Here is a 16,016-nt window from a genome sequence, read left to right as displayed (position 1 = left end):
TCAAAGTATTAGAAAAAAATATATATTTATATATTATTTTATTCCTAAGAACTCTATTTTCGGGTTCACTAATGCAGATGCACATTAGATAGAGGTTCATCACTGTTCACGGTCCCACCAAAAAAATAATAAAAAATTCTTATGAACCCCATCAAGGGGTTCACTAATGCGGATGCCGAGTTTTGCGTTCTAGGCGGTTGCCAAACATAAAATTATACCATTTTCATTTGAGTAAACGAGTTAATGTTTTTAACTGAAAAAAAGTTGCAGCAAATATCGATTTTTAATAAATTGTGAAACAATTCGACTCTTTTGTAATACAATACTCCAAACAAAAGAAAAACAGTGTTACTAATAAGATTCAACCACCAAGTTCCATAATTTCTCAAACTTGTCACTACATTGCAATATTACACGATCATGAAGAGAAGGTATTATCAGTCAACTGAAGAAGAACTTAACTCAACATATATTTAGCAAAAGCTTTGGAGATAGTCGAAACGCAGATCCACTAATCCTCGAGAGAGTGTTGAGAACAGACATTACTTTCCCCTGTCAACATAGAATTGGATAATTGTGTGTTTCAGTTCCTTGAAAAAGTTGCTACATGAAAAAAAAAAAAGAGAAAGGGAAAAGTAGAGATTATGTTGACTTACGTGTTCATCATCAGAGTGATGTTGTCTCCTTTAAGCAGAATCCTTCCTGGAAAAGATAGGCATTTATACGGGTTAGTGAACTATGAGCAAACAAATCAGATGGGAGAGACTTGTCATCAAAGAGTGAGTCACGGATAAACTCACCAAGTGGTTTCCTGGTGTTCTTCTTGATGCTTACTTCTTCAGCTTCATCCAACACTAGGTTCATGTACTCGTCAAAACCCTGTAAAAAAAGAGAGAAATAGAAACAAGAAATCAACCAGAATGTCATGATCTCAAATTTATCCGAATTAACATAGATACGTGGGAACAAGGAATATCCAACGTCAAGTACGTTTAAGATTTAAACCAATGAGGATGACAACATCAGTTGTCTCTAGTTTCTAGCACAAAGTCAATTTAAGAAAAGCTTGAATCCCTATAACTCAGAATAATAAAAGTAAAACAACAAAAAAAAATGATTTCGAAGGGATATCTCCAAAGTCAAGTAAGCAACTCCAAGTTTTAAACCAAAGAGAATGATGAAACAATCACGAATCTAAATACACTCCGAAGTGGAACGAGGAACATACAAAGTAGACAACTCCAAGTTTTAAGCGAATGAGAATGACAATCAATACATGTTAAGTTTCTTTGAATGAGCACATAGTCTAAGAAAAGATTCAGTCTTTTAACTCAAGAGAATAAAAATACTGTATCCAAGAGAAAGTAATATAAACAATGACACAATCATCCATCTCAGACTTCTATGAACTAACACAGAGTCAACCTTAGACAACAGCTTCAGTTATATAACTCGAGATAGAATAATCAAAGGATAGCAATACAAATTGAAACTAAACTGAACTAAGCGCAAGAAACTCATCAATCTCACCAACTCGATTTTTCAAACAAACTAAGCGATGAATCTCATCGATTCATGGTTATGAAGCTCTACTGCCAACACATTAAACATGCTAAGTGAAAAACAAAACGAAAAACTTACAGTAATCCTTCCTTCAATCCTCAGATCCTTCTGCTCAAAAAGCCAAATCTGGATCCTAGCTTTCTGCATCGTTTAAGAAAGCACGAATCAGAACCACGCAGACTCTAATCAAATTCCATAGAGAGAGATTAAGGAGCTTACACTTTGAAGAAACCTAAAAATCAAGTTCTGGATTCGCCGCGAAACCACCGGAAAAGAAAAACAAAGCGAAACTCAGTCAAGGAATAGAGAGAAAGTAGTCAAAAATCAAAGAGAGAAGATGCAAAGGGGGTAACGTACGATAGGTTGGGTCATAATCCTCTGAACTTTGGTGCTCGCCATCGCTGCCGACGTTTGAATTCTCTCTCTCTCTCTCAACGCTTCGGGGAGAAAAAGATGAACTTAAACCCTAGAGAGACGACGGAGATATGCTTATAACATTTTTATTTAAATTCCTTTCTGGTCCTCGTATAACTTTGAAATCTAATTGTAGACCCATATAAAATAAAACGACTATTGGGCCCAATATTCAAACCTTTTTCTTTTGGCAACGACCCAATATTCAAACATACCTCCCTTTTTCTCTCTCTTCACTGCCAAGTTACAAAAAGAAAATTGCTTTTTGTTTTTACTTTTAGGTTTTTGTTTTTCTAAAAACCATTTTTCATCGAATCAAGTTTTTAGTTTTTCTAAAATTTAGAGAAACTAATTTTTCAAAATTTCAACCAATTTGTAAAGAAAAAGCAAAAAATCAACTTTTGTAGGTTTTCAATATAAAAAACTAATGTTATTTATTTGTATAAATATTATATTTTAATTAAATAAATAATTTTTTATAAAGATAAAATTTCAGTATAGTTTTTATCATTTAAACATTAATGTAAAATAATTTATTTGTGTTTCATATCTGTAAGTAAATATATACTCCCTCCGTTTTTTTATAATAGACGTTTTAGAATTTTTGTTTTGTGTAGAATTATTTGACGTTTCCAAACTTCTATGTAGAAAATAGAGATTTTTGACTTATCTATCCTTGCATTAATAGTTATGATCGAGAATAGTTGCATGTAAAATAATGATAAGTAAGGATATAATAGACAATAGATTAGCCTCTTAATTTGTGTGCAATCCTTTAAAATGTCAATTAAATAAAAACAGAGGGATTATATTTTTAATACTAAATGTAAAAAAATTAGTTACTAATTTTTATAAATAAATTTATTGAATAACTTTAACAAACATTTTACTTTTTATAATTTATACATATTTAATAATTTATACTTCGGTATAATACTTAAAAAGAAAATAATTTAAAAACATGGTAATTGTTGTTCTAATAAAAGAATCGCTATGATTTGGGTTTGTTCTACAGTTTAAATAAAATTTTATTGTAATATTTGGATTATGAGTTTCCGATAGATATCATATGTGGCATAAACCGTATAAAAGAAGCAAATACTACTAGAGCCTTTTATTTATCAACCACACCTTTGATTATTTATAACAGTAGGCCAAATCCCAAACCAAAACAAAACGAGCAAAACAAGCAAATCCATTCATGAGACTATATATATACCATATATTATGTCCGTCTCTTTGAAGCTTTCAAGGCAATGCTCCTATAAGCGAAGTAGTGGGTAGTGTCGTATATTCAACATCCCGCAGCGACTCAGCGTCTTGGCCGTGGGGGCTCTTACATTGGAAATATGCAACGGTGTAAGTCATGAGTAGAAACACCCCCATAAATGCTGACACCACTAGAACCAAACCGATGGCTAAGGTAACCGCAAACGACTGGCTCCTATCGACCACTAGGCTCACTACAGTCACGATCTGAGCTAAACCAGAGATCAATAAAACGTAGAAAATATTAAAGAGGAATAGTTTTGGCTTCATCCCTTTAACAATCTTGGCAGCCTCCCCCAAAGCTTGTATCCCGTAAGTTTCCTCCACTATTGATATGACCATAGATAGGTACCAGACAATAGCTAAATAAGACCCAAACAATGTGAACAGAACAAGCAAAACGAAAATCTTGGCTACCAAGGAAAACAAGGAAGCAATACTCAAAGATGACAAAATAATAGGAAAAAGGATTATAAGGAAGAACAAGCAATAGCCAAGACCAAAGAGAGAAATGTAGAAAGAGGTCACAAGAGGTCCCTTCCAAGATTTAAGGACTAGAACCACAAAATCTTTAAACTTGACGTTCTCGTGTTTATAAGTAAGAGCCGAGGCGTGGACGATGACTATAACAGATAAAACGTTGATGATGAAGGAGACAACGTTAAAGATGTCTGAAGAAACGACAAATAGTCGAAAATCTGCAAAGACTTTCATAAGTTGGGCCATGTATTCCGGGCTGCTAGGATCCATCGTAGATAACACATTTAAATCTTGGGTCATGTTTGTTATCTCGGGTGTAATGGTAAGGACGTTGAACGAGTAAAGTAAACCATTGAGCAAGAGATAAAACACCAAGACAGAGAACATCAACTTCTTGTTCTTGAGAAAGAGTTTGCGGGATTCGTTTAACATACTCGCAAACTCTTTTAGAAGATTCCAAAACGAAAACTGACCCATGGTTTACAATAAAGAAAGAAAAAAAATGAAAAGCTCTCGGATATTGGTTTTGGAAATGAAGGTGTTGGGGTGGGGGGGGGGGGGGTTATAAGATCATATATTCATACCTATCTGTTTATAAACTACTAAGTTAGTAGTTCTAACTACTAATCACAAGGCTTTGATTGATTGATTCGCTACTTTTCAATGGAGGAAAAGTCTTTGGTTTGTATTTCTTTATCCAAAGTTATAAGATAGAAACGAAGACTTAGACATATATAATATAACACGTCAAAGAAAAAGTCTAAGCTATGACTTCCTGATCGCGACATAAGAAGAGAGGAAACGAGAGGTAACATGTTCAACATTGCAACTGGCCTTCCTCAACACATGATCGTGACCAATACGCGCTTTCATAAATCCAGTCTTGAAACGGTCAAGCAACACCGTGTGAGAAATATCGAAACGTCTACGTGTATTTTTTTTTTTGGGTCAAATCTACATGTATTTTAATCTTGAGTCATTTGCACAGAAATTACTAAATAATTTGATAATTTGCAAATATGGAAAACAGCAAAAAGGTAGAGAGAAATAGATCAAAAAGACATCAATAACCCTATAAATCTTTGAAAGAGGGAGAAATAAAAAACAATAGTCGATGCTTTTTCTCTGCTACTTTATTCTTTACTTTGAATTTTATGTGTTGAGAGAGAGATGGAAACGATTGAGAGATAAAATAGAAAACTTTGATTAATATATATCTAGTTATAGGATTCGTTTGGAGTTTCGATTCGAGACAAGAGATACAAGCTATCATTCATGGTAGGGGTGATGAATAGAAGATAGAGTTTTGGCGCAGCGGCAGCGCGAGGAAAGTAATCAGAAAAAAGAAAGAAGATGAATTCTTCCTTACAACACTACCAGAGGATTACAGACATTATGCTGGTGGTGGTCAACTTTGCAAGGTTTAAAAAACCAGAGTTAGCGGCCATGATATTCGCGTGGAGTAATTGAGTTACTGGGACCGGCGGTGAACGGTGACCAACGAATCGATTGAGACGAGCTAGATTGGAGCGAGTGAAGTCTGCAAGGTTCTCATCTTCATTTTTCGTTTATGGCTTTTTGAAACTGGGTCTTCTGATAAGATGTTGTGTGTGTGATTGGAGTGAAGAATTTTTTTTTGAACCATAAAGACACTATTCAACGAAAGAGTGAAGCAAGTTGAGCTTGTGTGCTCGTAAAAAGAACGAAAGAAATCCATGTCTTATAGTTCATTCCATTTGATGATTCTTGTTTAGGATAAAATAGAGATATATGTATGTTTAGCTGGCTAAAACGATATATGTTTTGTGTTTATTTTTCTTGATTTTATTTTGAATAATGCTAGATATTTTACAATTTTAGCTGGTATTTATTGTATATTTACCGGCTATTTGATCAGTTGATGGTTGTTATTTTGTATCGATTCAGATAAGAAAAAAAATAACTCTCTAATAATCACAAAACATATTATTAGATTTACATATTCGGCTAAACATAAAACTAACTCATTAACAAATCACAATACATATGATTAAAATGGTTGTTTAGCCGGTTAAGATTTTACTTGATTTTTTTTTGTTATAGTTAGCCGGTAAGATATACTAATTATCTCGATATTATTATAGTTAGCCGGTAATATATACTAATTAATGATAAAATTTGTGAAATAGCCGGTGATATATATTAATTGTCTCGACATTTGCGTAGCAGGGTCTAGCTAGGTTGCACAATTAGTAAATTAGCTGGTTATTTTATGATTAATATGGATATTTTATATGTTAACTGATATCTAGATTTGAAATATATACCATATATTATGATAGACTATAACTTATGAGACAATATTTACTGGTTATTTAAGTTAGTTGTCGGTTATTTCTAATAGGTGATGGTTATTTAAGTTAGTGGTTGGTTATATTTTTGTGTATAATAATATAGCACATATGTGTCTATATTGATATATCTATAAACATGACAATCATTCGTTATTTTAAATAGTTACTGGTTATTTAATTTAGTTGTCAGTTATTCCTAATAGTTGATGGTTATTCAACATATAGCATATCATTTTACTTTATAATAAGTATGGTAATCTACACAAATGTGTGACTAGCTAAACATATAGCCATAAATTTAAAATATGGCTAAGTTTTCTAGTATACATATATATCTTCGAATATCCGGATAACTAAAATATTATATCGAGAGTATGCAACTTTTTATGACTTCATCACTCGATGTTTTCCATTGATCCTTCAAGGTCGAAATCACAAGCTGAAAATTGGACCTAAGATGAATATAAAAGATTGACTGGTCAGCAAGCTCAAAAAACTTCCCAAAAAGATGATCTCTTTATAACATCGATTTCATCTGCATGCAGAGTGGTCTAAAATGTGCCTAGGACCTCCTGGTTTGTGCGCATTGGGTGACTCTCATTTTTTATTCCTTCTCTCTTTCTCTTGTTCTTCTCCTCCAATATAGCATCATGGATCTTTATCCTCTCCATTAACTGAAATGAAGGCGAGCTGTAGCAAAGGTGAGGTGACGGTGAGCTGTGGCAAATGTGAAGTGACGCCGTTACGGTGAGCTTGAGCTGAGGTGAGTTAACCGTGTGACGGTGAGTTTGAACAGAAGTAATGGTGTTGATGGAGTTTGAACAGAAGTAATGGTGTGATGGCTATGGCAAAGAAGAGAAGCTGATAAACCTAAAGAGGGAGAGGAGAGATAAAGAGTGTATCGATTATGACAGAGAAAACAAGGTAATTTTGTAACAGTAGGTGGTTGAGGAAGTAAATCTCTCTCTCTTGACAAATATAAGCACGTGTGATATAGAGATATAAAGTTTGGATATGGTACATGTTGTAGATTGTGTTTTTGCTCAACATAGGGGTACTATAGCCATTTAAAAAAAACACATCAGCGAGAAAGTGGGTTTTTGCATTCCCGCAAATATGCTGATTAGTTTTGTATATGCATGCTAATTTCTCTTTAATCTTTTCTTTTTCGAAGGACTTGGTTTACTATTAGATAAATAAAGGAGAAATAAGGAGAAAGAGCCCAACATGGCCCAGTATGACAATCTAATTGGCTAATACATACGTAGGCCCAAAAAATAAAAAGTAAGCGAAGCCGACTGTCGGAAACAGAAGTCTGAGAGGCACAAACCAATGGAGAAGATTGGTGGAGAGGATGATTGAACAAGCAAGCAATGCGAAGAGTAAGCTGAGGGAGGGATGCATGTGATCGGAAGTTGTTCCGATTGATTCTGTTGACCTTCATCAATCAGCGAGCGATACATCCTTTGAATATGAGTACTTCGTGATGCTTTTTTTCCTTTTTATTACCCATTCATAGTATAAAAATGCACCTAACACATCTTTTTTTTTCTTTTTGGTAATAATCATGTAAAAGTAAAGAAAGATGGCTCCTGTTAAAATAATTGAAACTACTATATCTGTACAAATATATAAAAATATTATATTATATCTAATTTAAAAGAGAAGTACACATTTAAATTATCTTTAGTTTTGCAAATTATTTACACTCTCATATCACTCTCATGCCACTGATATATTAATTAAACCTATACTTATGTTTCCTTTGTTTTTAACAGATTAATAAATGTTTTATCCTAAATTAGTTTTGAACTTTCTTCTGAGAGAGAGAGAGAGACAAAGAATGTAATTGAACCTGATTTTCTCATCTTCACCAAGTGTAGGGAAGACATCAATGCTTTAGCTTGACAAGTTTGTTTGTTAGCCATTGTAATTTGATTCTTTCTTCGTTAACCAATACTTAGATAGATTTCCTTTGAGCACAATCTGTCTGAACCAAGCAACCCAAATAGATTTTCCTAAAGTACACCAATTATTTAGTAAATTATATAAAAGACCTTAAGGATATCTTAGAAACCAATAAACAATTAGTCGGAATAAGTCATCATCGCAATGTTGAAATCAACACCTCATTCTAATTACTATTTGACACAAACATTAAAAGAAACAATGCTTCAAACATTAGGAACCTATATCTATTAATAATAACTTACAATTTTAATTATAGTAATCTAACGACAACAGAACGCTTACATATTTACAACCCTACTTTCACTGCGGGCCCAGAAAATTATTTTTCTGGATTTTTTTTCAAAAATAACATAAAACAGTTCAATACGGACCGTTGAAATCTGATTATGAAGTTAAGCCCACGAATTTTATGAAGCTCAAAGCGAAAATATTATATAAATCCTATTTTGATAAGGACTAGAGTTAGATATATACAACTCTAGGTAGATAAGTTCTATTCATAATCGTTAGATAAGTGTAAGTCTTATGTATATATATATATATACAACTCTAGGTCATTAAGCCACACGACACAGTAATATACTCATTCTAGAATTCTACCACGTGCTAACGAAAATTGCACTTACTTTTTTGTCAAGATGATGATGCGAATCTTCGTAAAGACTCTTACAGGCAAGACCATAACTCTTCACGTCCGAAGCTCAGAAACCATTGCCAACGTCAAGGTAAGGATACAATATAAGGAAAAAATCCCTAGGGACGAGCAGTGGCTTATCTTTATCGGAATTCCTTTGGAGGATCACCGTACCTTGGCTGATTACAATATCGAAAAAGATTCAACTCTACACTTGGTTCTTAAGTTGGGAAGCCATTTGAAAATCTTCATAAAGACTTTTATAGGCATGACCATACCTCTTAATAACGTCCGAAGCTCTGGAACCATTAGCTACCTCAAGAAAAGGATACAATATAAAGAAGGAATCCCTAGCGACAAGCAGAGACTTATCTTTGCCGGAAAACAGATGGAGGATCACCGTACGTTGGATGATTACAATATCCAAAAAGATTCAACTCTACACTTGGTTCTGGGAGGATTATTTATGCAAATCTTTGTTAAGTATTCTGCAGACGAGACCATAACCCTAGTGGTCCAAAGCTCAAGCACCATTGACAACATCAAGGCAATAATAAAAGATAAGAAAGGATTTTCTACCGACCAGCAGAGGCTTCTCTTTGCCGGATCTCAGATGGAAGGTAGCCGTACCTTGGCTGACTACAATATCCAACAAGACTCAACTCTCCACTGTGTTCTCAGGTTGAGTGAATCTATGCTTATCTCCATAAGGACTACTCAGGGAAAGACCATAGTCCTTGATGAGGTCAAAAGCTCAGACACCATTGAAAACATCAAGGCCAGGATCCAAAAACAAGAGGGGATCCCTACGCACAAGCAGATGTTGATCTTTGACCTTCAACAGCTCGAGGATGGCCGTACCGTGGCGGATTACAACATCTGGAATGATTCAGACCTTCGCGTCCATTTTTTACGTTGTCCAATGCAAATATTTGTGATAACATTCTCTGGTAAAACCATTCTCTTAGATGTTGACAGCTCAGACATGGTTGAGGATGTGAAGGCAAAGATTCAAGACAAGGAAGGGATCCAACCAAACCAACAGAAACTTATTACGTTTGGTGGCAAAGTACTCAAGGATGGTCGCACGCTTGCATATTACGACATCAAAGAGTATTCAACAATTAACCTTAATTTTAATTTAAATTTCTTTAAATAGACGTCATCTTTTCGTTTTTCCTTCTGTTTTTCTTTTCTTGTTTCTATGCTTTATATTAAACTTTTTCTTATGGACATGAAAATTGATCGGATGTTTGAACACTCTAATATGTCTTTCATTAATCTGATGATCACCTATTTAAGAGTGATTAAATTAAACACAAAGTAGAAAGACCGACATACACCTTGGTAGGGGGTATCATCCTCGGGATATGAAGAGACTACAACTCCAGCGACAAGGGCCATTGACTCGCCAAGCACGGAAGAGATGATGAACTTCACGACTATTCCTGGATCGTGTCTTTGCTGTTACTACGGTGGTGGTTCAAATGTGTTCTTCAAAGACAGACTCTTGCCTTCTATGCCTTTACCGTTTTATTCTTTGTACAGGTTTCGCCAATTCTCCACCAACATCTCACTCACGCACACTACCTAAGATTATCCTTGTTACAAGATGACCTGTATTTATTTATTCAAAACCAAAATTTTATGATTAATTGAGCCATAAATCATGTTTCGAGGACGTTGGCTCTTCATCAGTCCATATTTTCTACAGCAATATATACTTTATCAGTCACAAAAAATATAATTTATTGGAACCATATTATCCAAATCAATGTTTAGAATCAGGAAATAAATTTTGTAACACTATTGTAGTTTTGTGACAAATAATAAGTTGTGACTTAGAGTGCACGTTATGTAACTTGTTTACCTATTAACACACAGGTTCATTTCTTTAAGAATATTTATAAACTTTAAATGACACTGCTTTAAATTTTTGATTTGAATGCCATTGCTTTTTCCTTTGATCTAAACATGTAAGTATAAAGACGAAATCCATGTTCAAGAATAAAACTACCAACTTAATCCACTGAAAACGCTCAAGCGATGTTGATTTAGAATACATGCTAGTGTTGACTAAAAACACCAGTGAAAACGCTCACAACAAATACAGTCTCATTCGGGTATTATAATAAAACCTGATCGCCAGTACGAGTCGGGGTAAGGTTTGGTCCTGATGTTATGTAGAGGAAAGTAATTGGTTAGCCGTTGTATCTGATGGAGTTTAGTATTTTAAACCAAAGTAACTACTTTTTCTTATGTGTTAGTACGAATAAACTACCTCTTTTTTTCTTAAGTGTTATACATTCAAACTTTCTCGATAATTTTTTTTCTTTCACTTTTCACAGCAAGATACAAATATGAAGAACTATTGAAATATAAAAATTACGTTGGACTGAAAAATCAACTTCCGAACAAAAACAATACTCTACATAAAAAACAGCAACAAAGAAAACAACAACAACAATTACAACAAAAACATTATATTAGAAAAAACAACAACAATTACGATAAAAACATTATATTATTTTCCAATCACGACGCAAGACGACATTGTTTTGCCCATTCGAAGAGAGAACGATAAGAAGACCCACCTTGAGCCCAAGCTCGCTCGGAGCTAGCTCTCACCTCCTCAGCTTTAGTCCTTATCTTCTGTCCTTCTTCATCCTCTTCCACCATAATCTTTCTCACCAAAGTCGCCACTTCTTCCCGGCCAATCACTCTCTTTGATGGTAACTCCGACGTACGAACGGCCACACCGATGTCCTCAGTTAACAACGTGGCATTCATCCATTGCTCCGCATAAAGAGGCCAAGCCACGATTGGAACTCCTTTAGTCAAGCTTTCTAAAACGGAGCTCCACCCACAATGAGACAAGAACCCACCGATCGATCCATGGCTCAAGATCTCAACTTGTGGTGCCCATTGCGTGACAACAAGACCGACACCACGCGTGCGGTCCAAGAAACCTTCTGGTAGACCGACTCTTACCTGATAGTCATCACTCGAGCTCGCCCCGAGGTAAGAAGTGGGCCTACGAAGAACCCATAGGAAACTTTGACCACTTAACTCTAAACCATAAGCGAGTTCGATGGTTTGCTCTAAGGACAGTGTACCACCACTCCCTAGACACACAAACACCACTGACTTATCCGGTTGCTTGTCTAACCACTCGAATATGCTATTAGCCTTCTCAGTAGGCCCACTAGACCTAACAATAGGCCCAATACCGTAAACCGGCGCTTTCATAACCCGGCTTAATTCTCCATCCTCAATAAGCGCAGTTAGAGTGTTTCCTTGTAACTCCTCCCAAGTATTTACCAAAACGCCATGGCTCATAGGTACCTCCTCGCCACTCCGCAGACACTCTCGGTACTGTTGGTCCGACCGGTCTAACATTGTTTCCATGAGCTCGTCCGGTCCGACCGGTCTGCAACCCGGTATTTTCATAGGCTCTTTGCTATCAATATATTCCCCTTCCACGACTTTATCCAATACCGGCAAGTACACTACCACCGCTAAGAACCACGCGTGAGAAGGGACGTACACGTACGTAGCCTTCACGCCAATATCATCGGCAACGGACATCAATCCGGTTCCAAAAAAGTCAACGATCATGACCTTCGGTTTCCGGTTCAATGATTTCACGGCGTCTTGAACCGTCGTCTTTGTCTTTGTGGCTCGCATCGTCTCTATGATTTTAGTAGGTACCGTCGCATCTGGGGAGTGGTCTATATCAATTGAGGGTACTTCCCTAACTTCACACCTCCCTCTCGCCACGGCTGCACGTATGGCTTCGGTTTCTGCCAGGGAGGAACCGGAGGTTACGGCGAGAATGGTGACGTGAATCTTGAGGAAGGAGGAGAGACGGTTGCATAGTTCGAGCATAGGGATCAGGTGGCCTAAGCCGGGGCTAGCGACTAGAAGCGCATGAGGCTGGTCCATGGTCTATATTAAAAGATTTGTTAACATAATTATGAATCGAGAGAATTAGTAAAAGGGAATTATTACGTGAGATCCTCGATCACTTACCTTTCTTTGTGTTAGAAGTTCTTTCTTGCTTGTCAATGGCTGTGCATGAATCACGAGTTAGACGGGGTCATTTTATATATACTATTCTTTTGTATTGCTTTGTGAATATTTATAATAAGTTCTTTTAAGTGGCAGTTGATATACTCGTTTTAAAAAATCAAAAACCAAAAAATGTGGAATGTAAACAATGGGGGTCGTTGACAAGTTTCATACACTTAATTATTAAGATAAAAGTATGTTAAAGAGACCTAACAATAACGAGCTTTCCTTTTCTTTTTCTTTTTTGGCACAATCTTTTCTTTTCTTTACTAACAACTACAATAACGAGCTGTCAATTGTGAATAATAACTAAAACTTTGTAGTTTGTGTAAAAAGATAAACGGGAGACAAGTGAGATTATTGTTGTTGTTGACAACCGTAAAAGAGAGAGAGCAAAGATGTTCATTATTTTTCATCTTGCATTCGTACATGTGCTACATATAACAAAGAAAGAGTCGGTCAAACCAACTTACACGATAAGACCAAATAAAAGACAAGTCTTATCCTGTTCAAAGTTAACTGGACAGAGGACAAATGTCCAACCATGTGTATGCAGATGAATAGTCATATGTAACACTGTCCTACTTTTATGCTAAAGCCTAACTTTTTAGCCAAAGGAACAAAAATAAACCCGATGTTTCTCAAATTTGTCTAAAATAAGAAAATTAAAAAAAAAGAATCCAATTTCGCTTCGGAGTTTTTTTTTGGTTCACTACTAAAGTGAAAATGTAGATTACCAACCAATGAAAATGAGTAATTTAAATTCGAATTTTTTTAAAAAAGAAAAGAAAATAATAAAAGTATTTTCAAATTATATTATATTTTAAATTAAATAAAAATAGTAATAATTGCAGATTTTTTAATATTATTAACACTATCAGTAGAATATTAAACTCTAGATCCTAAACTTTTAGATAAATCCTGAACTCTTCAATAAATCTGAAATCATAAAAATTGAATATCAAATCATAAAAATACTAAACCATAAATTTCAAATGCTTAGATTAGACTCTAGGGTTGAGGGTTTACTCAAATTTTTAGGATTTAGAGTTAAAGATTTAAGATTTAGTGTTTTTAAGATTTAGTGTTTAGAGTTCAGAGACATGATTTAATCTAAGGGTTTAGGTTCTATAGTTTAGTGTTTTTAATGTTTAATGTTTATGCTTTACGGATTATGATTTATCCAAATATTTGGATTTATCCAAAGATTTAGAGTTTAAGATTTAGAATTTAGGGTTTAATGTTTTATTGACGGTGTTAATAATATTAAAACAAATTCTTTAATTAATACTATTTTTTGTTTAGTTTAAAATATAATATAACTTAAAAATATTTTTATTACTATTTTTAATATTTTGAATTTAAAATATTTTTTTTCTTTTGTGGTTGGTGAACTTATAGGTTCACTTTAGAGAGTGAATCCAAGAAAAACTCCTTGTTTCTTACTTTGAGTGAAAAACATAAGATTTGGTCAAAAATAAAAACTAATATTAATTATTTGTATTTATGAAGCATTTAAATAAAATTATATATTTATATATTATTATTTTGAAATACTTAAACTAATATATAAGTGGGACATTTAAAATAAAATTTTAAGAGTATATGAGATTTATTCTAATAAAAACTACACTTTCTTTTTAATTTTCAATTATTTTATTCAATTTAAATGGTAAAAAAAATCTATCAAAGTACATTTTTTGGTCTAAATGAAAGTACATTTGAAAATGCTCATATCATAAAAAGCAGTGAGTGATGTCAACATGTACATGCATACATCATGTTACCAATAGGTAATTACCCGTTGGGTACCCGAAACCCTATAATACATGGTCCGCCTTGTCATAATCAGACCCATTTCTATTAAAAGACTTTCGATTTCGGTTTTCGTAAAGTCCTTAGCAAACAATTATATACGCATATATAGTATATACATATATATATATGTATACTAAGAAACTAACCACAAGGACCAAGCAATAATCATGCTTTTGCTAATAACTTTACAAAAATTGAAACCGAAAATTTCTTAAAGTGTATATTAAGGGACTAACCACAAAGACACAACAATAATCATGCTCTTAAACCAAAACTAGGGATGTTTATATATGGTTTTAATATATTTTTTTTGATCAAATATGGTTTTGATATTCAGGGTTAGCCTTTTTCATCTATAAAAATTAAGAACTTTAGTTCTAATGTATTACTTCTAAAGTGTTTAGGGAAATTTAGGGTTGGATTAAAGAAATAAATTGTTCTGTAGGATTGGACTCTGTTAGACAAAAAACTTGATTCTAATTGGAGAAGTAATTAAATTTATCTTTTGAAACCCTCAGCAAAAACATTTTGTACACATTATCATTGTACTCAAATGAATTACATATGTAGTTCAAATTACATTCTAGTTTTTTTCTGAAATGGAATATCTATGTAACTTAAATTCTGAATTCAGTTTAAACAACAATTCCGAGTTCATCTAATAATGATATTATAAAAATTCTTATTTTCAAATTGAAACTGAAATATAGTTTTTTGTATTTTACATTGTACTGATTACTGAACATATTTCATCCAATTATTGGTTATGTTATACTTTTAACTTTTTTAATATCAAAGTTGTTTGATAAAAATATATACTCACTCTGTTTTATAGTACATGAAGTTTTGACTCATTGCATAAAGATTAAGAAATTTGTTTTTAAGTAGTTTTAAAAATATAGTTTAAAAATTATTCAACCATTACATAAATTACTGCAAGATCTAATTGATTACATAATTTCCGGAAAAGTTAAAAATAACATTAAAAGGTCAAAACATTATATATTTTAAAACAACAAAAATCTTTTAAAATGTCATCTATTATGAAACGGATAGAATATTATACTCCCTCCGTTTCATATTAATTTTCGTTTTAGGTTTATGCATACAAATTAAGAAAACATTTAATTTTACACATTTTCAAAATAAAAATACTATTACCAATACACCTAATAATATATCAACCAATAGAAAAATAAAGTAGATAATATTTTCAATAATTTTGCATTAAAAATCGAAAACGACACTTTTTTGAAATGAAAATTCTACTCTAAAACTAAAACGACAAGTAATTCGAAACGAATGGAGTATTGTCTAAGATGGTTTTGTGCGGGGTAGATTTGACAGAACCATTATAATTTTTTGATATTTTCTTCCTGGCCCAACATGTTTTCAATTATTATTTTTCTATGAGAAAATTGGTCTCGGTTTTTTAGTTCAAGACCATTTTATACTTGGGCCTG

At 33.6% G+C, this 16,016-nt stretch overlaps 4 protein-coding genes across 4 annotated transcripts; 1 reads left to right on the top strand and 3 right to left on the bottom strand.

The window, feature by feature from the left end:
* Positions 1-264: 264 nt before the first annotated feature.
* Positions 265-2,054, bottom strand: LOC108862220 (uncharacterized). Its single transcript, XM_018636279.2, has 6 exons — positions 1,921-2,054; positions 1,783-1,809; positions 1,642-1,704; positions 801-879; positions 657-702; positions 265-552 (listed from the first exon to the last, which is right to left on the bottom strand). Exons 1-6 carry the CDS (start codon positions 1,960-1,962, stop codon positions 543-545), a joined length of 267 nt encoding a protein of 88 aa, XP_018491781.1. The 5' UTR covers positions 1,963-2,054; the 3' UTR covers positions 265-542.
* Positions 2,055-3,067: 1,013 nt separating this feature from the next.
* On the bottom strand, positions 3,068-4,426 carry LOC108862219 (uncharacterized). Its single transcript, XM_018636278.2, has one exon. It carries the CDS (start codon positions 4,201-4,203, stop codon positions 3,226-3,228), a length of 978 nt encoding a protein of 325 aa, XP_018491780.1. The 5' UTR covers positions 4,204-4,426; the 3' UTR covers positions 3,068-3,225.
* A 4,153-nt stretch (positions 4,427-8,579) lies between these two features.
* LOC108862218 (polyubiquitin) lies at positions 8,580-9,924 on the top strand. The gene has a single exon (XM_018636276.2). The coding sequence runs from the start codon at positions 8,669-8,671 to the stop codon at positions 9,821-9,823; it is 1,155 nt and encodes a 384-aa protein (XP_018491778.1). The 5' UTR covers positions 8,580-8,668; the 3' UTR covers positions 9,824-9,924.
* A 1,148-nt stretch (positions 9,925-11,072) lies between these two features.
* Positions 11,073-13,120, bottom strand: LOC108862217 (UDP-glycosyltransferase 72D1-like). The gene is made up of 2 exons (XM_018636275.2): positions 12,697-13,120; positions 11,073-12,612 (listed from the first exon to the last, which is right to left on the bottom strand). The coding sequence occupies exon 2, from the start codon at positions 12,607-12,609 to the stop codon at positions 11,200-11,202; it is 1,410 nt and encodes a 469-aa protein (XP_018491777.1). The 5' UTR covers positions 12,610-12,612; positions 12,697-13,120; the 3' UTR covers positions 11,073-11,199.
* Between the last annotated feature and the right edge of the window lie 2,896 nt (positions 13,121-16,016).

This window comes from Raphanus sativus, chromosome 5 (genome assembly GCF_000801105.2).
Source record: "Raphanus sativus cultivar WK10039 chromosome 5, ASM80110v3, whole genome shotgun sequence".
NCBI lineage: Eukaryota > Viridiplantae > Streptophyta > Magnoliopsida > Brassicales > Brassicaceae > Raphanus > Raphanus sativus.
The sequence above is the reverse complement of the archived record's forward strand: the minus strand, read 5'-3'. Positions and strand labels throughout refer to the sequence as shown.

What these genes read in the sequence shown, in the direction of transcription:
- LOC108862219 (XM_018636278.2), bottom strand. Translation starts at nt 4,203, where the DNA reads ATGGGTCAGTTTTCGTTTTGGAATCTTCTAAAAGAGTTTGCGAGTATG.
- LOC108862217 (XM_018636275.2), bottom strand. Translation starts at nt 12,609, where the DNA reads ATGGACCAGCCTCATGCGCTTCTAGTCGCTAGCCCCGGCTTAGGCCAC.
- LOC108862218 (XM_018636276.2), top strand. Translation starts at nt 8,669, where the DNA reads ATGATGATGCGAATCTTCGTAAAGACTCTTACAGGCAAGACCATAACT.
- LOC108862220 (XM_018636279.2), bottom strand. Translation starts at nt 1,962, where the DNA reads ATGGCGAGCACCAAAGTTCAGAGGATTATGACCCAACCTATC. An exon ending in GGATTATGACCCAACCTATC is followed by an intron (nt 1,810 to 1,920) that starts GTACGTTACCCC and finishes CGGCGAATCCAG; the next exon opens with AACTTGATTTTTAGGTTTCT. An exon ending in TTTTTAGGTTTCTTCAAAGT is followed by an intron (nt 1,705 to 1,782) that starts GTAAGCTCCTTA and finishes TAAACGATGCAG; the next exon opens with AAAGCTAGGATCCAGATTTG.